The sequence below is a fragment of the Fusarium musae genome, chromosome 5 (assembly GCF_019915245.1).
Source record: "Fusarium musae strain F31 chromosome 5, whole genome shotgun sequence".
NCBI lineage: Eukaryota > Fungi > Ascomycota > Sordariomycetes > Hypocreales > Nectriaceae > Fusarium > Fusarium musae.
Window position 1 is genome coordinate 1,588,493 of NC_058391.1, and position 22,948 is coordinate 1,611,440.

Genomic DNA, 22,948 nt, shown 5'->3' on the forward strand with positions numbered 1-22,948 from the left:
AAAATATTAAAATCATGTCGAGTATGCAGTTGCATCAGTACACGATTATTGAATCAAAGTGTCACGCGCGCCTGAATCAGTTGGTTGCAAACGTGCAACACCATACCCTGGATCGTGATACCATCAAACAAGCATTCCTACGCCAATGCAAGTAAGACAAAACAAGGGAATTAACAATGTCATCATCGGAAACAACGGAGCTCAGCTGGGGCCCAATAGAGCGGTCTACCGATGATTATAAGACATGCTATGTTATGTCGTCGGTGAGCATTGTACTATGAATGCGAGGCACAGGGAAGCTGCATAAGAGATTACTTGGCCCATTGCGTTTGTACAAGCATAATTCTAGGCATAGCTCTATCTTCAGGATTAGAAACACCCCGAGTCTTTCTTGACTCGATCAACTCTGCCAACAGAGAAATTCTTTGGAATGTGATGCTGCATCTGACAAGTGACAGCCATGTTCCCAGAGGCCAAGACAGCATTATTCATGAACGGCGAAATAGTAAGCCGTAGCAGTTGAGAAAAATCTGAAATGTCGAATTTTTAGCATTACCGAGAGGAGGATCGACAAGTTAGTACGCTTATAGCGAAACGAGACCGACATCCAAGCGAGCATGTTCCTCGGGGTTCACGGACATACTAGACTACCTAAGGTATTGACTATCTAGACTATCTCGGCGTCTGTATAGTTTGACAGGCCGGGAGCACAGAGCACAGAATGCACGTGGGTAAGTGCGCAACGGAAAGAAATATCATCATCATCAGCAGCAGAGGAGAAAAGGCAAAGGCAAAAGCAAAAGCAAGCCCTGGCTAATAAGGACATGGGCCTTTTATTAGACGCGGATCAGGAGGACGGGGTAAGGAGCATGGACCGGGGGAGAAGAGAATTAGGTAAGGACATCGCCTAACAATTAATTGCCTTGGCTTTTGCTTTTGCTTTTGCTTTGCCTTGCTTTGGGTTGATGGATGAGAGAGGCTTTTCGTCTATACGAGATGAGCGATGACATGTCTCAATTGACAAGTCGAGTGCAGTACGGAGTCTCTGATTCTGATTCCGATTCTGATTCTTGGCCTGAGCCTTGAGGCGTATGGTGAAACGGGGAGATCGTAAGCAGGAGTAGAGGCGACAAAAGATGGACATAATTCTAGTGACCGAATACACGCAAAGATGCTAACAAATTCGAGATAACAAAGCCATTGTTTAGGTCAAGCCTTGAAGGCCCAGAGGCCATTGGTGCTGTGCCTAGATGGACGCCATCTAGGACTTGAAACGCGCGGCGGCCGTATAGCGTCATGAGCATGGGACATAAGTCCAGGGAGAGTGGATAAAAGCCCGGTAGTTTGGTACATAGAATTTGTGTACAGGCGACATTGGCTCATGATTAGTGCTTGAACCTGAAAGAAGCTCGTATGTACGGAGGACAGTACAGTGTTGTAAGAAATGGAGATATCCATCACGGCATTTCCTTTGGCCGGTTGATGACAAGACAAACAGTACTCCGTACTTCGCAGATAGACACCTGATGCAACATATGTATGCACTCCATAGTACTCCGTACATATGTATAATTCAGCTATTATTATCCAGTTTCCTCAGCTGGGTTTCTGCAGCAGGGATCAGGTACGAGGCATAAATGCCCAGGATCCAATGTTGCTTTGTTTAGACCTTCAACGTTTCTTGCCACGAACCGGTGGCGGGATTCATGTATACATATGTAAACCGGTTATCTATTATACGCGACTTCAAGTAACGGTAAGCTTATTGGCCTCAAAAAACCAAGGGCCACTGACATGGTGAAGAAAAGCCTCGTGGATATTGATCTACTGTTGATCGTTCGGGGGTTCCATTAACGGGAAGTCAAATCAATGTCTGCAGCATTCAGTGGCTTCGCGGCAATATACATATGTAATTATGGCCTGGTGAGAATGAAATGTTAAAGTTTGAAAGTAGATTACAATGGCTCGAGTTGAGCCTTGGTGTTGTTCTCCAGCAGTGGCGATCCTGTCTGCACACAGACACAGACACAGACACAGACAGACGAATCTCAAGTGGTGGAGACGTTGCAGTGATGGATTCTAGAGTGCATGCATCATCAGGTAAACCGTACAGAAGCGAGGAGCAGGGGACGATGCAAATGCAAACGCCTATCGGTACTGTAACTTGGCGTGACCACAGCTGAAAACATCACCACCTTCTCCAAGTTAGTTACATATTGTTTCTTAACGACTTCGACTATTGATTATTGACCTCAACTAACCTGAAGGGCTTGCCAGAGAGACCGCATTAGCTTTCCTGTTTCGTTTCTCCGCCCAGGGACCCCTGTCGATCGTTTCCGCGCCTGGTCACATCGCCCGTTGAGCCTATCATCGTCTGGGACAGAGAAGGTCAAGCTTCGGACCAAACTTCAGACATTGCTACGTATCATCATAGAATGTTTGGAGAGAAACAATGCCAACTTGATTGAGCACAGTAAGCAATTAGCTAGAGTCTGATGTACTTGTGCTAGGCAAGGCTAGGCAAGATATTAGAGTGATATGCTTGTGTCTTGTAATACAAGACATTCCGGAGTTGTCGTTTTCTTGTTCATTTCCATAATCAGTGCGATTAATAAGTCTCAATTCAAGTTGTCACTGTACTCCAAACGCGCGCCGTCCGTCTTCGACCTCCTTCATCTGGTCTGGCTTTGGTTGATAGTTAGATAGATCACTTGACCGTTAGGTTCCGAGAAGGCGTTTTGCTTTTTTGTCCCTTCATGTTGCATCACACAGACCGACCGACAGACACACAGGGAAGAAAAGATAACTGTCGTATTGTTCACTACCATCAGAAGATTCTGAAAGTCAACATCAACCACAGACAATTTCCCACGTTGGGGACCAGAGCTCACTTTTCTCGATTACGATTGGCTGTGTTATCTCTCAAGCCGGGGTTGATAGAGTGGGGGTGACGATCCCTGGGCATAAGGTTACGCTATGGAAGAAGAATCAGAGACCTCAGGTCGACTCGAAGAAACGGCAGGAATGGTTTAATTATCCTAGGGCGATGAAGATGTATAACCTGTAGGAATGGGGTTTCTTCAGAGACAATAGCCTTTGCCTGCTTCTGTGATAGTCACTGGAGAAACAGATGCGTAAATGACTGTAGCCCGGGCAATCAAACCAAGTGACAGAAGTATGAAGAAGTGTCATGTTCAATTCTTGGGTGACATTGTCAATATAACAGAACGGCACTGGCCCCCTGCGACAATGGGACTCCAACGTCAGTTCAACAACAAACAGCGCAATGCTATTGTTTGTGCGTGTGTGTGTGTGTGTGTGTGTGTGTGTGTGTGTGTGTGTTTATTGGAGACCGGTACCCAGGTGCTCCGGCTCTAGTCAGGTCCAGTATCCGTTACCTGACATGGCAATGCTTGTCTCGTGGTTTGAGTTTCCCCGGCCCTCAAATCAACTCTAGGTCCGAAAAGGAGTTCCCCTCGAACTCTAGATCTCGCCACTTGACTGTTGGCGTTGGAGGCTAAGAAGCCGCCAACAAAGACGTTAGTTATGACATGTCATGGAACTTCTTTCTCCCTGAAGACGAGAACAAAGCAAAGAAACCTGCATGATTTGGTAACTCTAACCAAATGAATATCACAACGTCCGAACCTACTATATGAGGTCCGTTCACGAGTCATAACGTACGTCGCGTCCAACGCTGAGCGCCATGAATAAAAATACCGCCGTCCTGTCCGCCATGTACCCGGAACCTAGGGACCCATGACCCCTGCAGAAGCCGTGCAGAGTGCCCCTGACGGCCCCAGCATCTCGGCCCCCCAATGGATGGAGGGATTGGACCTCTGTAGCTCCTCATCTAGCCCCTAATGTAGGTACGGTACGTCAGGTACCGGTACATGCATCGTCTGTAGTGTTTGAGAGACGGACGGCATCCCCTTGCCTTGACTCTGCAGGTGCTTCAGTGAGCTACGGCAGTGTAAGATGTTTATTGACTGTAGGGAGGGATCTAGAAGCATAGGGGTAATTCATTTTCGTTGAGTTATTTGTCTGTGAGACTGTGACAAAAAGTCAACACCAGCATACATATTCACCTACACACACACACACACACACACACACACACACACACACACAAGCCCAGTCACTCACTTACACGCGAAAAGATTGGTTACACATAATCACATTATCTGTTCTGCATGACTGCGCCGACAAATACGACTCAATTGTTTTCAGTTCCTACCCTTCTTGTTTACTGATAAATGCCCGGCGCACCAAACTAGGAGAAACCAGTCAAGGTACCTATCCCAACCTAGAAAGTTGACTGGCAGGGGATCAAAGCCCCCCTTGTGCGCCATCTGTCTCACAATTTCGCCCGCTGAAGCCCTGTTCGTTGAGTGCTTCTGGTTCATTTCTGCCGTTGTTGTTCCTCCACTTTCGCTCCATTTCAACGGACGGGAGCTCCCATTCTATGTATCCATCCATTCTCAACTGAAAACAGTACGTATAGGTACTTACTTGGCCTCATTCCTTCAGAAGCTGTCTCGCGTCTCTTGGCTCTGTACCTTAGCACCTAGCTCTAGGTAGCTGTAGGTAGAGGTAGGCCTACCTGGTACCTTTCCATAGTTCTCCACTCACCCCCCCCTCCCCGACGTACACCCATTCAAGGCTTCTCTCGCCTCTTCTCCCTTTACTTTTCCTTCATCTCTCTCCTCGTTTCTCGAGTTTCAACCTTCTCTCTCTTTTCTTCCTTGCTTTTCTATTCAAAGCCCGGTTGACTCGAGCATTGAATGAAGCCTTGAGTGCGGTGCGGAGCCTCAAGCAATTCGGGCACTACAAGACAAGTTCCAGGACTGACCAGACCTGCTAGTCAGTATAACTCAGGAATAAAGACAGCATAATTTGAGAGCATAACGACTATTCTCAAAAAAGTCATTCCGACGACAACTACTATATCGAAGATATCCGAATTTACGAAGGAAAACGAGAGGCCTTTTCAGGCTCAACACTACCTATCTATCAACAATGCCTCCCTCCTTGAACACCCATCCCTCCTTTACCCGTCCTCGGACTAGCGACCGCGATGGCAGGCCCAGCACCCGCGACCAGGGCGCTGATCAGAACCTCCTGATCCCCAGCCGAACTTCTTCGCTTCACTCGCGCATCACTCAGCCCATCCCTTCAACCCTCAACATGAAGCCTCAGCAGCGAACTCCAAAGACTCTGACACATGCCTACATGGTTTGTGGTGTTGGTCGTGAGCCTTCTCAATGGGTCAAGGCTCCGGCGCCCGCCCAAGGCAAGATTGGCCACATGAAAGGGGCTGTTGGGCAGTTCTGGCTCCCTGAGATTCTGGGCAGCAGTCCACGTCTCGAGCAGGATAATGAGATTGCGCGGGCTCTTCACTCTGCTATGAGGGTGCGTACACAAACCCCATTGACGATTTGAAAATTCATTTAGCTGACCAGTGGCAACTATTGTATAGGCCTGCTTCCCTCACGATGTCGAGATCTGCACAGGCCGAAGTCAGCCTCACTGTGTTCACCATGCTTTCGTTCTCCAGCAGGATTCTTCTCACACTCTTTACGGTATTTGCCTGCGCGTTTGGTCGCGAGCCGACGAGAAGAGGGCCGAGACAATTCGCGACCTTCGCAAGAGAACCGAGAGCGACTACTACGACAATCCCGATGAGACCTACTGGATCCCTTATTGCTTGTCGTTCCTTTCACGATACCCTCTGTACAATCTTCTTGGAGATTATCTCAGAGGTATGTGGATTCACTGGAACAAGGCCACCAACCTGTTCCACGCTGAGGAAGTTTCCCGTATCCTGAGCTTCCCTGCTCCTCGCCTCAACGATCTTGTTCGCATCGACATGAAGGACTACGCTCTCTGCTACCAGTTCCCATCTTCGCCTACCGGATTCCAGAACTTTGCTATGTGGCCTCTTTTCAACTGTCTGTCGATTCCCAACATTGTCGGTGTTATCGAAGCCGCCATCTCTCCTACTCGCCGAATCATCTTCGTCAGCCACTACCCTGCCATGCTCACCATGGCTGCTGAGACCGTGCGATACTGCGTTCGAGTTTACGAGTGGAGTGGACTCTACGTCCCAGTCGTGCACGCTCGTCACGCCAAGGAACTGGTTCAGGAGCCCGGCCCTTACATTTTGGGTATCACTGTTGAGTGTCGCTCGCTCTTCACTGCCCCTACTGATGCTCTGGTTGTTGACCTTGATCGCAACTTTGTTCTTACCTCCAGCCCTCCTACTGCTCTCACCCCCGGCCAGCGCAACAAGTTTGTTACACGACTTACACAAGCTCTCAACGGTGACGTCACTCCTTCTGGAGTTCCTCAGCATCTTCGATCCGCTTATGGTGGTGGCAAGCTCGTTCCTGCGGGTCAGATCATCGTTATGCGCGGTGAGGTTGAGTCCATCCAGGATCCTGAGTGGTGGAACCAGGATGCCGTCATGGCTGTTATGGACCACGTCTGTGAGAAGCTTGGACGCAACACTGGCATCAAGGCCGTCTTTGGTGGATCGGTGAAGAAGCCTCTCATGACCAAGGTTTCAATGCGCCATCTTAATGAGATTGTTCGTGAGAGGAATCAGTACTCTCGCGATGCGCTTGAGGCTTGGCAAGATTTCATCAACCTCAAGGGTCGCATGGACACTGAGCTCAACAAGGTTACTAAGCGTAACAACTACCTGGTTGAGGAGCTTGAGAGCTGGAAGCAGCAGTTCCTCAAGTTCCAGGCCTTCGCTGAGACTCTCACCAAGGAGACTCAGGATCTCAAGGTCAAGATCGACACACACAAGAGGGAGAACCGTCGCCTTGCTGGTCTCATTGATCAACAGAAGGATGACAACGCTCGCCTCTCTGTGCGCCTCACTGGAACCGAGAAGCAGCGTGATGACGCTCTCGAGGCTCTTGTCCTTCAGCAGGAGATTGCCGAGGAGCTTGAGCGTGAGCGCAAGAGGAACAAGAAGGAGCTTTCTCAGCTTCAGCACACCAACATGACCATCATGCGACAGCGTGACGAGGCTCGCAGAGTTGTTCTTCATCTCCGCAGTCTCATCGGTGGTCAGAGCCACCACATGGAGCATCTCATCCAGTCTCTCACCAAGCCTGATGACCTTGCCCATGAGATCGAGGAGGGTTATGATGAAGCGGAGGAGGAGGTGCAACAGGCTGGCGAACCTGGCCGTCTTACCCCCAGCCCCAACCCCCGAAACAAGCGATACTCGTCGTCCAGCTTCACCGACGTTGCCGATCGTCACCTTAAGGATAAGACAGACGCCATTGCTCACATTGTCCGAAACATTGCTGAGCAATGTCAAGCCGCTGTTGAGGGTCTCCAGCTGGCACATGATGCCGAACTAGGGAGTTCTAGTAGAAGGAATTCTAGCCTCTCTACCACCCAGAGCGATGACGGCCACTCCGCCGCCACGTCCGAAACAGGAGACGACTCCCTCCTGGCGCCGCGGTCCGGGAGGGCGTCCAGTATCCCTCCCACCCCGGATCTCATTCCCAACAGGAGCAGCACAGCAATGTCCTTTGCCTCTACGGCTACGACTCCGGAGCGAGCGTCCCAACAGTATAGCCTCAGAGACGAGATCCCCACCAAGATTGTCGAGGATGACGAAGAGGACTTCGAGGAGAATCGAAGCGACAACGGAGGGGTCGCACATGAGACAAGCGTCGTTTCTAAGCATCAGCTCCAGCACCAACAGTCCCTGATGCACAGGCCATCAGGCGCCAGGATCAGCGCTCTTGGTGGCACCCGCTGAGTGAGGTGTTTTGGATACCTAAACAGCTTAACTAACGTCTGAGCATGAGCCTTGCTTTTTTGTCAACTTCTCACTTCTTGCTTATTTCGATTTAATTGTCTTGTATTTGGCGGCTGGCTTTGAATCAAAACCTGCGGGTTCGGCGTTTGATGTCCCTTATATCTTTTTTGTCATTACCATTTTTCTGCCTCATCTGATGAGCAGCTTAGCTCATATACCTATGTTAAGCCTGACGGCCATCTTCTCATTATGTTAGAGTATTCTTCTACGCAGCGGTGTTTGTATAGTCTTCCTTCTTTACCTGGGTGAAGGGGGGTATAAGAATGAAACACATTTGAACGTTATTCTAGTCTCTAATCATGTGGGAAGTACTGCAATATATCGTTATAGTCTTGTGTCCTATAGACTTGTAAGTTATTGTAGCCTTTACATACTCCATAGGTACCTAGTCTAGACTGAATTAGACCTGACGTGAGCTACTGATAAGATATGCGGAAAGCCCCATTAAAAAGTTTCCGTTAGCGATGACCATTGAAAGTGTTAGCGCATTCTTCTCATTTCTTCAACTCCTTCAACAAGACTTCTCAACTGTCGCGATCTACAATGGCTGATCCTTTGTTAACATCTCTTTGCGGAATCTGCCACATATCGACCCCGAAATATAAGTGCCCCAGATGCGGTGCTCGAACCTGTTCCCTCGCGTGTATCAAGAAACACAAAGCCTGGTCTGAATGTTCCGGCGAACGCGACGCAACAGCCTATATGGCTCCATCGAAACTTCGTACTCCCGCCGGTGTCGATCATGATTATAATTTCCTCCATGGAATCGAGCGTTCTGTCGAACGTGCCGAGAAGCTTCTCGTTGAAGAGCGTGGTATCGTGCAAGAGGAGGAATTGCGGCCGATGACAGTCCAAGAAGTCAAATGGAAGCCTGGAAAAGACGGGCGCAAGCGCAAGGTTCTCGTCACACGAGTTTTGCGCGAAGCCAAAGGCAGAACCTTTGAACGGTTTCTGTCTGCGCGATTGAGGAAGCTGAACATCACTATCGTGTGTGCGCCGCTGGGTATGGCTAGGCAGAAGGAGAACCATACTACACTCAATCGGCGAACCAACAGAATCAACTGGCAAGTTGAGTGGATGGTGTTGGAGAATCTTCCCGATGCGGAGCCAAAGAAAGCCCGAATATTGTCGAAGGTTATGGATGATGTGCCACTATATGAAGCATACCATACTTCACTAGAAGAACAGCAGAGGACGAAAGGGCAACAGGCTAAGAAGACCCCGCGAGCAGGTATGGACGGACAAGTGCAGGACTTGGTGAACTACACATGGTCCTCTGGGTCATTTGCGCTCCAAGATCCCTTTACAGGTGCTTGGGCGAATCATAACGACACAGAGCCAGGCTTGTGGCCATCTGAGAAGATAGAAGCCCAGAAGAAGCTGTTCCAATTCTTTCTCGCAAAGTTCCGGACCCCTTCGGACAAGCCTTCTGTTGTCACTAAACTCGACCCCGAAGACTGCCTGCGAGAGGTACTGAGAAATACGCGCGTGCTGGAATTTCCCACAATATGGGTTCTTGACCAAGATCAGAGCCTTCCTGAGACCTTCGCACTTGGACCCAAGGATAAGGTCCCTCAAGAAAGTAATAAGAGGAAAACCCCCCCTGGAAAGAAAGGACCAGCCAAACCGAGCAAAAGAAGAAATAAGGGTCAGGACGTAGAAGAGGGTGAGATCAGGAGTGACGGGGAGGGCAATGAGTCAGACGATGGCATCAACACTGAATTCAAGGGAGTGAGCCTTGAAGAAGGTGATGTAATTGCTGAACAGAGCCTTGGAGAAGAGGATGATGACGATGATGAGACGAGTAGCTCTGGAAGTGATAGCGAGGAAGGTTGAGCAGGTATAAATTCGTCAAGATGTAACTATAATGATACCCTAAGCTGAATCATCAGTTGTATAAGAAGTTTCACATACAATCTCGCTATTTAAATGTTCCTTAACTACTTTGTTGCTTTCTATCACGATAATGTCGTTGGTGTTGAACTCTCATTGGGTAGAGTGGCTGTGCTCTGCTGTCAGCCACATGATGGAACGACCTACAGTAAGGGACAGTGAATAGTTCCCAGCGACGTTGACTTTGACATGCCCAACTCGACACACTCGCTTCAACCTTCACCTACGCCCGAAGAATTTAATATCTAGACACCAGCAGCACAAGCTTAGCACTATAAAAGACACGATACCCCCGCATCATGGTTTGATTGGGCGCGGAACCCCTCGACGCCGCTACAATGGACGACACACCTGCTCCCAAGCTCTCAGAGCTGCTACGGCATCCCGACGATCTCGACAAGATACCTGCGCTCAAGTTAGAATTCTCACGCAAAAAGGGCGCCGTAGATGGTCAGCTCCGGAGTGGCCTGCGCGAGCAGCTTGAGACGACACAATCGGGTATGACGGGGCTCAGCGACGGCCAGAAGACGGTCCAGATGATCAAAGAGGAGATGATCAAGATCGACAAGCTGTGCTCGGAGTCACAGAATATGATTAAGGACTTTGCGAGCATCAACCTCGTGTCACAAGCACACCGTAACTTTGGCGCCGTCGAGACCATGCGCCGCAACCTCGAGACCTTCAACGAGCGCATATCGCGTGTCGAGTCGATGCTTCGGGAAGATGATGAGGACAGCGACAACATGCCCAATCTGCTACCGTGCCACTACGAACTTACCCAATTGAGAAATATCCGCGACGATGCTATGGAACAAATACAACGCGCAGAGGACGACAGTCTTGAGGCGACGCTGGTGGACTACTTTTCGAGGCTAGACGACACGATTGATTGGTTTGATGAGCATGTCGGCATCATTGCGCTGAATCTCATCAATCTTGTTGTCCAGGATAACAACGGGCTTGTTGTGAGATTCGCAGTGGTGATGGAGGCCGAGGAGTCAAGCGACCAGCGTGTCCTAGCACTGCAGGAAGCTCTTAAAGATCACAAAGAAATGGCAACCCGCTTTCAGAGTATCACAGACGGCGCTAAGAAGGTTCGTGGCTATAAGGAGAAATTCATACAGGCTATTCGACTCAGCGCTGAGCAACAGTTCGAAGGAGCAAAAGAAGAGTTCCTCGAAGATCCGAGCAAGTTGGACAAGATCATGAAGTGGTATTTTAACGATCTAAACGTCGTCAAGGTTGGAATGTCGCACCTTATGCCAAAGAAGTGGAACATCGTAAAGACATACGCTGGCGTATATCACCAGTTGATGCACGATTTCCTGGTCGGTATGGTGGATGGCAACGAGGCTTCGTCAGCACATACCTTGGAAATCGTGGGCTTCCCGGAGAAGTACTACAGAAAGATGGCAAAGATCGGTCTGAAGCAAGAAGAGCTTATACCCCATGTCATCGACAACCGCGAGGCGGAGCTTGTTCGCGACTTTCGTGAGCTCATCATCAAATTCCTTGATGAGTGGATTGACCGAATATTTGCACAAGAGAAGCGCGATCTCGCAGAGCGCAACGTCGAGGGCTCAAACTTGGATCAGGACGAATATGGCTACTTCAGAACCAAGAACTTTGTTGCCCTGTGGCGAATGCTGCGTGAGCAGGTGGACACGGCTGCCAACTCCCAGCGCGCAGATGTTGTCGAGGGTGTAATCGACGCCATGTTTGCCCGTCTACGCACTCGTCAGCAGTCGTGGCAGGCTATGCTTGAAGATGAGGCTATCCCCTACGAGGAGGGTAAGATCCCCGAACTCGAGGGCTTCCAGGCTCTTCAGGACTGGCTCGTGGCTACAGCAAACGACCAGATCGCCTGCATCGACGACAATGAGGACGAGAACCGTCTTGCGTACCTCTCAAGCTTCCGTCGGCTCGTCGAGCAGCATGTCACACCCGCGTACCTTGAACGAATCGAGAGTGAAGTTAATACTTTGCGTGACGGTTACGTCGACTTCAGCACATGGTGTATCAACCGCTTCGCTCAGCTTATATTCTCTGTCGATTTTGGTACCGTCATGCCTGATTTCTTTACGCCTCGATGGTACTCAACTACTGCGATGAAGCAGATGGTGGTGACATTCGAGGAGTACGTCAACGACTACCGCCATGTACTGCACCACTCACTGGTCGATATTTTCGTTGAGATCTTTGCTGAGGAGCTACTTGTTCGCTACTTATCTGCTGTGCGCAATAAGGGCGCAAAGTTCCGTCGTACCGATCCATTTCAGGACAAGCTGTTCAACGATATATCCACGGCTTTCGAGTGCTTCAGCACACTCCCTTCGCCTGATATCGGTGCCTCCATCAAGGAGACCTGGCGTGTCACAGAACACTTCTTGCGTCTGTTGACAGCTGATCGCGACGCTATCGTGGACGCTTACGTGACGTTCAAGATGGCTTATTGGGACCTGAATTTGCAGTGGGTTGAGGCTGTACTGAAGTCAAGAGATGACTTTGAGAGGTCTTGGATCGGCGCGGTCAAGAAGGAGGCTGCCAATATTGATAGTGGGCGTGGACCAGAGACTATTATGAGCAGGGTAAAGTAACCAAAGACGAGTCATGATTTGCGCTTAAATGGGAAAAGGTAGAAGGCTATTGCAATTTGTGTATGATGGGCATCGTTTCATGCCTTGTTAGCGACAATCATATTTACGCTTGTTTGAATAACTCATTATTGTAACTTGTTGGTGTGTGCTCTATCTGTATCATTATATCGGCGACACAAAACTGCATCTCTACAGCTGCAATCTCAAAGCATGCAACATGAAAGACGAAATCAATACAGGCTTAAGCAAACAAGCAGTCTTCATGATACTACAGCGTGTGGGCAGATGATAGATGATAGGAGAAACAAGCCCATGTCCAATGGGACCAGACGCAAAAGGAAAATCTCGCTGCCAAGAAAATATTCAGCAAAGGAATCATGAGGATGCAGACAAAACAATAGTAAGGAAACAAGTATGCAGTATGCATTAAGCCCTTCTTTCAGAAGATAATATCCGAGACAACTCTGTTGTTGTGTTTATTATGAACGACTAGCCAGAAAGTTCGCCGCCTATACACGTTAGAAGGTTTCCTCTATGTGGATCGAGTTCAACTAACCTTGTCAAGATCGTAATCATATTTCTCAAGAGCATCGAGAGCTTCGTGTCGCTTATAGCCCATGCTTGTAAGGCTCTTCAGGATTGGGTCATCATGCTCGGATTCAGTTGACAAAGTGCGGTTCAGAGCCTGCTGACCAGGATGGGACTCAGCACCTGCTGGTTTCTCAGTGGAAGCAGGCTGGGCAGCAGTTGCGCCGGGGGAGTCGAGACCAGAAAAGATAGCATCCCAGTCATGGGCCTCGGGAGCCTTCTGCTGGTTGGTTCCTACAGCAGGCTGAGCAGCACCAGTTGAGCTGTGAGAGATGAAGTCGAAGCTCTCGTTGCCGAACGCAGTGGACTCGGTCTTGGTCTGGCTTCCGGGTGGGCTGCTATCAAAAACAGGGTTAAAGTCGTCCAGTCCGGAGCGAGAAATGTTGGCAAAGTCCTCATCAGCAGAGCCTTCTTTAGCATCCTCTAGGCCTTCAAAGTCACTATCCAAGTCGTCGAATCCACCCTTGGTCTGAGGGGGGTTAGAAGGGGCAGGCTGCTGCGAAGCAGGGGCAGTTCCGGTGGCTGCCGCGCCAAAGATATCATCAACCGATGACTTCTGAGCAGTGGCTTCAGTCACAGTTGCGGGAGACGAAGGCTGCTCGGTGCTGTTTTATGTTAACTCTTGACGTTAAAAAATTGAACATGATCGACCACTTACCTGGGCGCCTTGGGTTTTAAGGGAGGGGTGGCTCCCTGAACTGGCTGTGGTGAAGTGCTGGCAGGGACTGCGTGAGTAACTTCAGGTGACTCTCCCACGTTTGCCTTCTCGCCAAAAGGCTTAGCGGGTGGTGACGCAGGTGTGAAGTTATCATCAAAGCCTCCGTTGTCACTACTTGAGTCAGACTCCTCCTCATCATCACGCTCAAGCTCAGAAATGGGAGGGAATTCCGAATCAAAAGTAGACGACTTGTTCGCTTCAGGGGAAGGCTTGGTATGGTTCTTAGCAGTGGTGAATGCAGCAAATGCATTCTCGAAGTCGGCCTTGGCCTTAGCCTCATCGCTACCACCAAATGGGTCTGCAGACTCGGTTGCTTTTGGTGCTTCCTCCTTTACAGTATCACGGGTAGTATCGTCAGAGGCAGAGGCTACGTCCTTGACATCGGACTTGTCAAGCTCGTCGCCAGGGAAAGCAACAGGAACACCGGCGGGGCTATCAGCAGCCTTCAGGTCACCGGGAACAGGAGTAGCTGAACCATGGAGAGGGTCATCGGCCCGTGAAGCAGGGGGTGACACTTGGCGAGAGGATGAGAGCGACTCAGTATGGTCAGGGAAAGGCAAGAAGCTGGAACTGATCTGCCTTGACTCCGGGGGAGCAGGGGGTTCAGCGGCAAGGGTTGCCTGGCGACTCATCTTAGGAGAGCTCGCGGCAGGAGGGGTACTGTATGAACCGGCGCTAGCGGTCGAGGCACCAGTATGCTGGGGCTTGAACAAGGTCTGTGGAGGTGGTGGAGGAGTGGCCGAGGCGCTGGGTGGAAATGAGGGACCGAAGAGGTCGTCGAAAGACTTATCGGAAACATTCTTAGTAGGAGGAGGAGAAGCAAATGCACCCATAATATCAGTGCTTGCGGTACGGCGGAAGAAGGGGTTGTTGGCGCTGGAGGTCGAGGCAGCTGGGCTTGCAATTTGAGCCGAAGCAGATGCTGGCGAGCCAGTGTTTGCCAGCCGAAGATCCTCAATGCTCTTGGTGAGCTCCTCCGCCTCTCCCTTTAGCTTATCACGCTCGCCCTCTGTAGTGGACAGCTGTTTCTTGTTGATGGCGACCAGTCCCTTCTGCTGGCGAGCATCAGACTTGAGCTTTTCAATCTGAGGCTTGAGCTGCGCAATCTCTCCATTGACTACACGAATCCGTTCTCGGAGATTGGTGTTTTCTTGTTGGTCCGCCTGAAGAGCTGCCAATACTTGCTGATGCTGCGTCTGAGTATCACGGTAAGTTCCTTCAAGCGCCATGCATTCAGACTGAAGTTTGGCAGTCTCCTTCCGTGCATTGCTGAGTTGCTCCTCAAGGGCACGAGTATCTTGCGCCTCCTTCTCATAAAGGGTACGCAGTTGGGCCAGTCGCTGCTCGAAGTTTTGCTTCTGAGACGTGGCCTGGTTCAGTTCATTTTGAGTGGTATTCCTCTTGGCCTGCACATCTTGGGTTTGCTTGGAGAGAGACGAGATCTGGTTAGAAAGGTTTGCAAGCTCAGTGGTTTCCCCTGAGATGTTCTTGCTAGCCTCATCGTTATCTGACAACAAGTCCTCGGACGCAGAAGGTGCCGGAAGCTTCTGGCCAGAACCAGCTGAACCACCAGTAGGCTGTTGCGTCAAGCCTCTACCAAATGAGGATGATGGTACAAATGGCTTAAAGCTTGAACCACCGGTTCCTGTAAGAGATGGCTTAACGGGAGAGGTAGGTGTGAGTGCAGAGCCACCAGCGAAAGGATCGTTGGCATTGGAACCCCCTGTTGACATTGGGGCCTGAGCAGGGGGAGGGGGTGCAGGGCTGGAAGTGCCTGATTCAAGGCCGAACAAATCATCCAAAGCCGACTTAGGAGCGGGAGGAGGAGCTTGTACAACAGGTGGAGGAGGTGGATCAAAGGCGGATGTAGCAGTCTGTGGTCGAATCTGGGTGCGCATGCTGGGGGGGACCAAATTGGGTGGTAGAGTAGTTGGTAGAGGGACAGAACGGCCGCTTCTCTGCTGTCTAATCAAGTACATAGCAACCGCAAACTCGTCTCGCGAAAGCTGACCCTGAGATTTTGTGTCGGCAAGATCCCAAATCTGGGCTAAGGAGTCCTCGGGAAGGTTGGACTGGCTAAAGAAAGTGACAGCCTCCTCTCCAGTGATATATCCCTTGTTCCCCTTGTCAAGGTCGGCGTAAATTTGATCGAATCGAGCCTTGTCGGCAGGTGTCACGGCCCAGTCGCTAGCACCACCCTGTTGAGGAGACATGGGAGGACGACCGAGAGGGCTGTTTGTGCGAACCTGGGCTGTTCCACTAAGTTGTCGAGGAATGGCTGAGATGCCAGGACCAGTCGAAGATTGACGCGAGGCAGGACCACGGCGTGAGGCAGCCTCGTAAAGACCAGCGGGGAGGACGCTAGGGAGAGATCGGAGAGCTCCTGTCTTCATGGAGGTAAGAAGGTGCATAGCGATAATGAACTCTGTCAGAACAAGAGCACCACGCTGCTCGGTGTCGGCAAGCTGCCATATTCTTCCTAGTGCTTCATTGGGTAGGCCGGACTTCTCGAAGATGGTTCTGGCCTGGTCGCCTGGAAGCTGGCCGCCTTGGAGAGGTTGACGTTCGAATAAACCACTATATTGAGCGACCTTCTCAGGAGTCAGGGGTGGGATGCGGATCGGCCCGCCGGTGCTCTGGGCTTGAAGAGCGGCCGGGGGAGGCGGCGAGCTGACGGGAACAGGCGGAGGCGGAGGAATACCACCGGCACCTGTAACTTGAGGAGCGATGCCATCGAAGCGAGGAAGGGGAGCTTGTTGGAGGGCGATCTCGGGTGTGGGCTCGCGGCCGGCTTGTGCGTGTCCGATGAGTCGTAAGGCGATACCAAAGCCAGCTGGTGTTAGGAAACCTCGGTTCTCCTTATCCGCGATCTGCCAGATCTAATTCATGTATCAGCATTGATTCTAAGTCAGTAGGAGGATCATTTATATCAACAACTTACCTCGCCAAGAATACGGGAGTCTAAACCTGTCTTGTGGAAGAACCTGACAGCAATTTCACCGACGACGACACCAACGCTATCTGAGTCGGCCTGTCGGAAGAGTTGTCCATAGGTTCGCTTCTCCTCAGGGGAGAGGTTCAGGTTTGGCGCTGTTCTGTCAGCTTTGTGTGATAGAGAATATCGGATGTGGACTCCAAGTACCTTCATCAGCCGCCATGATCGCGTATACGAGCTATGGAAGCCCAGGACGGTAGAGACGGACGATGGATCGCGATAGCGCCAGGAGAGATATTAAGGTTCTCGAGTATACGATAGTGATGGGTCGCAGTAATCGATTATACGGCCGGTAAAGCGATCGATAGTGAAGCCGATATAACGGGCGTTGAGAATATGTCGTTAGTTGAGGAGACAAGATGGAGGTTGAATTGTGCTTCGCTTCAGTATGGAGATTGGATCGTCAGCCTGGGCTGGACTGGACTGGGCCATTCATTATGGGGGGGGTTGGTGGGTGCTGCCAAGTCGAGAGGGAGCAAATGAGAGATGGTGATGGGCTGCCCAGTGACCAACCAGAGGCCGGCGGGACGCGACAGGGGATAAAGAACCTTGACAGAAGCAATTATCCGCTAGAGGCGCACTGGAAGTTTGAAACTCGTCCTCTCTCGCGCCAGAGTCTCACAGGCTACGTAAGGGTTTAAGCCACGAGGGGAGGGCCACCGAAGCTCACCTCAAGCTGTCGATATTCAGCTCCATACCTATCAAAGCTCCACCTTTATACGTCATGACGCTTGAATGGATGATATTGAAGAAAACACCATGATGTGAAGCAGTATGTTGTTTGATTTGGCTCATGTTCTTTAACATACTGGTTCCATTACTGTTGTCTATATAGAGATTTATCCCCAAACTATTAGGTTGCACAACAGACCAGGAACAGGCATTTGATTATATGTAGTTTCTACCATAAAAAAAGGGAACGATATGTGCCACCTGGAATGACTTTCGGCTCAAGCCATAGCTATACAAAAACTTAAAGGAAATGGTGACTAAATGATTTAAAGGTTGACATTCAATTCCCAATTTTCAATTTCCAGACTCTATGACAGCAAGACTTGGTGTGTCGTGATACCATGCTGCCGGATATGCATGCATATGCGGAGGCTTCCCGTTACATATGCATCCATGGATTCCGAGGCCTCAAAAGATGTCTCATTTGACTTGGAGAAGCCGAGTTTATTAGCCTAATCACAGCCTCAACCATATCCATTCACATAGTTAAAGGTCTTTGAGGTTTACAGGTTTACAGCCCATTTAACTCTACTTAAGCGCGAAGTAAAAGAGTTTTAATACACACCATCATCGGTGTTTATGATACGACCAGGTTATAGTGGCCCCAGTTATGACTAAACATTAATACTATTTCAGGAAATAGTTGAAGTCTCAGAGTATGGATACCAGGAAATAATATCATGAACCGGCGACCAAAGACGTCTGATCTCGCCTCTATCTTTGTAATCAGCCTCGGAACTGAAATTGAGTCAACCTAGTGAGAGTCTTATGTCAGATCTTCTGGAAGCATGGCCTACGTACTTACGTAGAACTGAGCAAGTAACAGGACTTATCGAATTGAATTGAAACATGATTCCATGCCCATTCATCTGATTTGGAACCTGACACCATCATCGGACTCCAAAAAAGAGACCCTGGAGCTCGCCATGGCCTCCATCCACCTTGAACCACCATCCCCGCTAACGGAGCTTGTAGTTACCTAGGCTCGGGGATCAAAAAAATCACCCTCAATGCGGGTGGATTTGAAATCATCTCTTTTCTGCAGCTCGTCATTGATATCAACCAACCAATTCTTGAATTGAAGTCGGATTGCTTACTCAACCCTCCATTGACCGTCTTAATAACACAATTCTCGTTTCTCAAATCACGCCCATCCAATCCGCTTCCGTCAATCTCAAGTAACCCCGCCACAACCACTAACTACCTACCTACCACTTCTCATTCTCGTCCCTTCGCATCTGGTGTCCTGTCCTATCTTGGTCCCTTTTAAAAGACGTCATTCCCCTCCCAATCTCTCTCCCACTCTCTTCATACCAATTACTAAAGGTCAAGCCTCGAGGCAACCTCATGCAAGCTCTAGCCCACTCCCTACGCTCATCAACCCTGTCTTCGTCCTTGAGAACGACCCCGCTGCGAATAGCTTCAATTACCCGCCATCTCGCTACATCTGCGCGCAATATGGCTCCCATCACCAAGGAGACCGACTACCTCGTCATTGGCGGCGGCAGTGGAGGTCTTGCCTCCGCGCGCATGGCCAGCAGCAAGTTTGGCGTCAAGGCTACTATTGTCGAAAACAAGCGACTAGGTGGAACTTGCGTGAACGTCGGGTGCGTACTGATTAATGAGCCATGCAATAAAACCTTGAGCTAATGAAATCTAGCTGTGTACCAAAAAAGGTCACTTACAATGCTGCCGCCCTCGCCGAAGCCATCCACGACGCAAAGGCCTATGGCTTCTCCGTTGAGCAAACCGCTCCCTTCGACTGGTCCACCTTCAAGACCAAGCGTGACGCCTACATCAAGCGCCTGAACGGCATCTACGAGCGAAACCTTAACAACGATAAGGTAGACTACCTACACGGATGGGCGCGCCTCGTCTCCAAGAACCAGGCTGAGGTCACACTCGACGACAACTCCAAGGTCCTCGTCAACGCCAAGAAGATCCTAGTCGCTGTCGGCGGCAAGCCTACTATTCCCCCTGAGATCCCCGGCGCCGAATACGGAACCAACAGTGATGGCTTTTTCGATATCTCGACCCAGCCCAAGAAGGTTGCTATTGTCGGTGCTGGTTACATCGCCGTCGAGTTTGCTGGCATGTTCAACGCCCTTGGCACGGAGACTCATCTCTTCATCCGCCACGACACTTTCCTCCGAAACTTCGATCCCATGATTCAGGAGAGCGTCACCAAGGAGTATGAGAGACTCGGTGTTAAGCTGCACAAGCGCTCGCAGGCCAGCAAGGTCGAAAAGGATTCCAATGGGAAGCTTACCATCACTTATAAGGATGATGAGGGCAACGAGAGTGTTGTCAGCGACGTCGACAACCTGATCTGGGCTATTGGCCGCACTCCTGAGACTAAGGGTATCGGTCTGGAGGAGGCCGGAGTTAAGCTTGGTGAGAAGGGTCATATCCTCGTCGACGAGTACCAAAACACTGCAGTCGACAACATCTACGCTCTTGGTGACGTTACCGGAGAAGTCGAGCTGACCCCAGTTGCTATCGCAGCTGGTCGCCGGCTCGCACACCGTCTGTTCGGCGGTCCCGAGTTTGCTAACCTCAAACTCGACTACAGCAACGTCCCCTCAGTTGTCTTCTCCCACCCTGAAGTCGGCAGCATCGGTCTCACCGAGCCCCAAGCCATCGAGAAGTATGGCAAGGACAACATCAAGGTCTACAAGACAAGCTTCACAGCCATGTACTATGCCATGATGGAGCCTGAGCAGAAGGGACCTACAAACTACAAGCTGATTGTTGCTGGACCTGAGGAGAAAGTGATCGGCCTTCACATTATGGGACTGGGTAGTGGTGAGATGCTGCAGGGCTTTGGTGTTGCAGTCAAGATGGGTGCCACAAAGGCCGATTTTGATAGCTGTGTTGCTATTCATCCCACCAGCGCTGAGGAGCTTGTTACTTTGAAATAGAGAAGATATAGAAGAAAGGATATTAGCGTTGATATAGGCTTACATAAATAAATGGAGTTGTTGGTTTATGGCTCGTTGGTTCCATTGGGCCTTCCATCGTGATTCCTTGTTGCATCGTGATAACTTGGCGTAGATTGAGTATCGGCATCTTTTACTAGGCGCTTTTTTACATTTGGAGATATCGATCTTGGTTCTTCGTGGCACATGCTTGGCAATTAGGTGTATGTATTGGTGGGCATTGAGCCTGGGCATAACGTCAACTTGTCGACTTCGAGTTTATAGCAATTCTGCAACGGAAATAAAGATTGATCCATCAATCTCTAGCCAAAAATCATTCGCTTGACAAGAGTCGTTACATGCATTGTTCCACCAAGTTTCTAGCGCCCTTGTGCTGTCATATGGCTATGTCACAGCGGGAACTAAGACCGTAACTGACTCAAGCGAGATCATGACGCCTCGAGATAGTATCAATAACTCAATTGCCAAATTCCACGCCCTACGCGCCTTATGTAGTACAGGAAATTTACATAATAGTCAGGATCGGGGCTTTCATGAATGTCGTCCTAAGCGGCTGTCGGTGACCGGTAGCCACAGTTGTTCGGCACCCGATATATAGAGGATAGTTCCATTATCATGTGTTTTCTCGAAATACAACAGTTCACTCCACTTACACGCCAACATCAAACGCAATGGCACTCTCAAACCGCGCTCACGAAGCCGAAGAGGCCTGCAAGGGGATGGCTTTGTGGGAAGTCATCACCAATCTCTACGATCAGGAGACCAATCCTGAGGGTATTGTGAGTCTTGGGGTGGCTGAGAATACACTCATGCACGATGTCTTACGAAAACACATTCATGATAACTTGGCCTTGACCAACCCTGCTTTCACTTATGGAGATGGTACCACGGGTACGAACAGAGCCAAACAGGCCGTTTCTAGGTTCTTGAACAAGCATCTGAAGCCTTTCCGCGATATTGACCCAGCACATATTTCCATGACCAATGGATGTAGCGCTGCCATTGAGCATTTGTCGTGGGCAGTTGCGAACCCTGGTGATGGGATATTGCTAGGCCAGCCCTACTATGGTACCTTTATACCAGATCTTACATATCGTTTTGGAGCCAAGCTTCTTCCAGTTGCATTTGGTGACGTCGATCCTCTCTGTGAAGAGGCAGTGACCAAGTACGAGGAAGTCATTCTGGATTCTCAAGCCAAGGGGATCAAGGTTGCCGGTCTAGTTATCAGTCACCCACATAACCCCTTGGGACGTTGTTATTCCCGTCAAGCTCTCATTGCCTTCATGAAGCTGTGTCAGAAGTACAAGGTTCACTTTGTCAGCGATGAGATCTACGCCCTCTCAGTCTGGCCGAACACTGTTGATCAACACCCTCCTCCTATTCCTTTCGAATCTGCTCTTTCCATCGACACTACGGGCATCATTGACCCTGAGAGGCTGCACGTTCTATGGGGCATGTCCAAGGACTTTGGTGCCAATGGTATCCGAGTCGGGGCCATTATATCTCAGGCCAACCCATCCCTCCACGCTGCTATCGTTGCTGTTGGTCTGTACAGCTCTGTATCTTCCATCTCCGACCACATCACTGCCAACGTTTTGGAGGACGACGCCTTTGTCGATTCATACTTGGCCGAGAACCAAAGAAAGCTATCAACTCAATACGCCCGAGTCGTTGCTTGGGCAGTCAAGAACAATATCGATTACGCTCCCGGTGTAAACGCTGCTTTCTTCTTATGGGTTGATCTCGGCAAGGTTTACGAGGCACGGCACCTAAAGATTGAGACTGACGATATCACGGATCTTGTCATGGACAAATTGATTGAAAGGAGAGTCTTTCTGGCCTCGGGTAAAGCCTTTGGTTCCGAGAAGCCAGGCTGGTTCAGAATTGTATTTTCCCACCCAGATGAGTACCTTGATCTCGGTCTCCAGCGAGTGATGGAAGCATTGCAATAGCATTTCTGTCTTGGCATGATTGGATTAAACAATAAATCTTGGTAGCGCTGCGAATAGAGATGCTTTGTAACGAACCTAGCTGGTGGTTGGCCTTCATGTTCCCACTGAGCCCATGAAACAGGACTGATATCTCCCCTATCGGGTTTTCGAACCGTCTCTACCACTTCTCAACCTTCCACCTGGACATTGAGAAACATTTTACCCATCTTAAGTAGCCCATTGTCCAAATAACTTTTCACCTTATGTGCTTTGCCAAAGGACTCAAGTCACTAAACTGTAACCAGCATCCACCAGTTCATTTGCACTCAACATGACAGAGTAGCCTGCCCGAAAATGGTGATCGTTGTGATAAAGCAGCCCTGTCACAACTCCAGTCTCATTGATCGCCACAGCTCCAATCATTGTGTCCCTTGGCACAGGGTTCGGACTTTTTCCATCCCCGGGCTGGCCAGTCCAAACCCAGTGATAGACTCGATAGTAAGTAGTGGCAGGATGACGCACGACTCTGACTGACTTTGCAACGATTATACCATTAGTAGATGGAGGCCAGCGTGTAGCGAGAGTGACAATAGAGTTCCATGGGAGCGCGTCATCTGATTCTTCGCCCAGTAGCCGCGTAAATGTCGTGGTCCCATCCTGGTTCTTGTAATCGATAGCCTCGTCTAGCCTTATCAGAGCAACATCTGTG

At 50.0% G+C, this 22,948-nt stretch overlaps 6 protein-coding genes across 6 annotated transcripts; 5 read left to right on the forward strand and 1 right to left on the reverse strand.

The window, feature by feature from the left end:
* Positions 1 to 5,019: 5,019 nt before the first annotated feature.
* J7337_006890 (uncharacterized protein) lies at positions 5,020 to 7,786 on the forward strand (the record flags this gene model as incomplete). The annotated part of the gene is made up of 2 exons (XM_044824549.1): positions 5,020 to 5,412; positions 5,480 to 7,786. The coding sequence occupies 2 exons, from the start codon at positions 5,020 to 5,022 to the stop codon at positions 7,784 to 7,786; spliced, it is 2,700 nt and encodes an 899-aa protein (XP_044680206.1).
* Positions 7,787 to 8,548: 762 nt separating this feature from the next.
* J7337_006891 (uncharacterized protein) lies at positions 8,549 to 9,682 on the forward strand (the record flags this gene model as incomplete). Its single annotated transcript, XM_044824550.1, has 1 exon — positions 8,549 to 9,682. One exon carries the CDS (start codon positions 8,549 to 8,551, stop codon positions 9,680 to 9,682), a length of 1,134 nt encoding a protein of 377 aa, XP_044680207.1.
* A 395-nt stretch (positions 9,683 to 10,077) lies between these two features.
* On the forward strand, positions 10,078 to 12,336 carry J7337_006892 (uncharacterized protein; the record flags this gene model as incomplete). Its single annotated transcript, XM_044824551.1, has 1 exon — positions 10,078 to 12,336. The coding sequence occupies one exon, from the start codon at positions 10,078 to 10,080 to the stop codon at positions 12,334 to 12,336; it is 2,259 nt and encodes a 752-aa protein (XP_044680208.1).
* A 547-nt stretch (positions 12,337 to 12,883) lies between these two features.
* Positions 12,884 to 16,800, reverse strand: J7337_006893 (uncharacterized protein; the record flags this gene model as incomplete). Its single annotated transcript, XM_044824552.1, has 4 exons — positions 12,884 to 13,529; positions 13,583 to 16,521; positions 16,584 to 16,732; positions 16,785 to 16,800. The coding sequence occupies 4 exons, from the start codon at positions 16,798 to 16,800 to the stop codon at positions 12,884 to 12,886; spliced, it is 3,750 nt and encodes a 1,249-aa protein (XP_044680209.1).
* Positions 16,801 to 18,827: 2,027 nt separating this feature from the next.
* Positions 18,828 to 20,290, forward strand: GTR1_1 (GTP-binding protein gtr1; the record flags this gene model as incomplete). Its single annotated transcript, XM_044824553.1, has 2 exons — positions 18,828 to 18,976; positions 19,030 to 20,290. 2 exons carry the CDS (start codon positions 18,828 to 18,830, stop codon positions 20,288 to 20,290), a joined length of 1,410 nt encoding a protein of 469 aa, XP_044680210.1.
* A 689-nt stretch (positions 20,291 to 20,979) lies between these two features.
* J7337_006895 (uncharacterized protein) lies at positions 20,980 to 22,260 on the forward strand (the record flags this gene model as incomplete). Its single annotated transcript, XM_044824554.1, has 1 exon — positions 20,980 to 22,260. The coding sequence occupies one exon, from the start codon at positions 20,980 to 20,982 to the stop codon at positions 22,258 to 22,260; it is 1,281 nt and encodes a 426-aa protein (XP_044680211.1).
* Between the last annotated feature and the right edge of the window lie 688 nt (positions 22,261 to 22,948).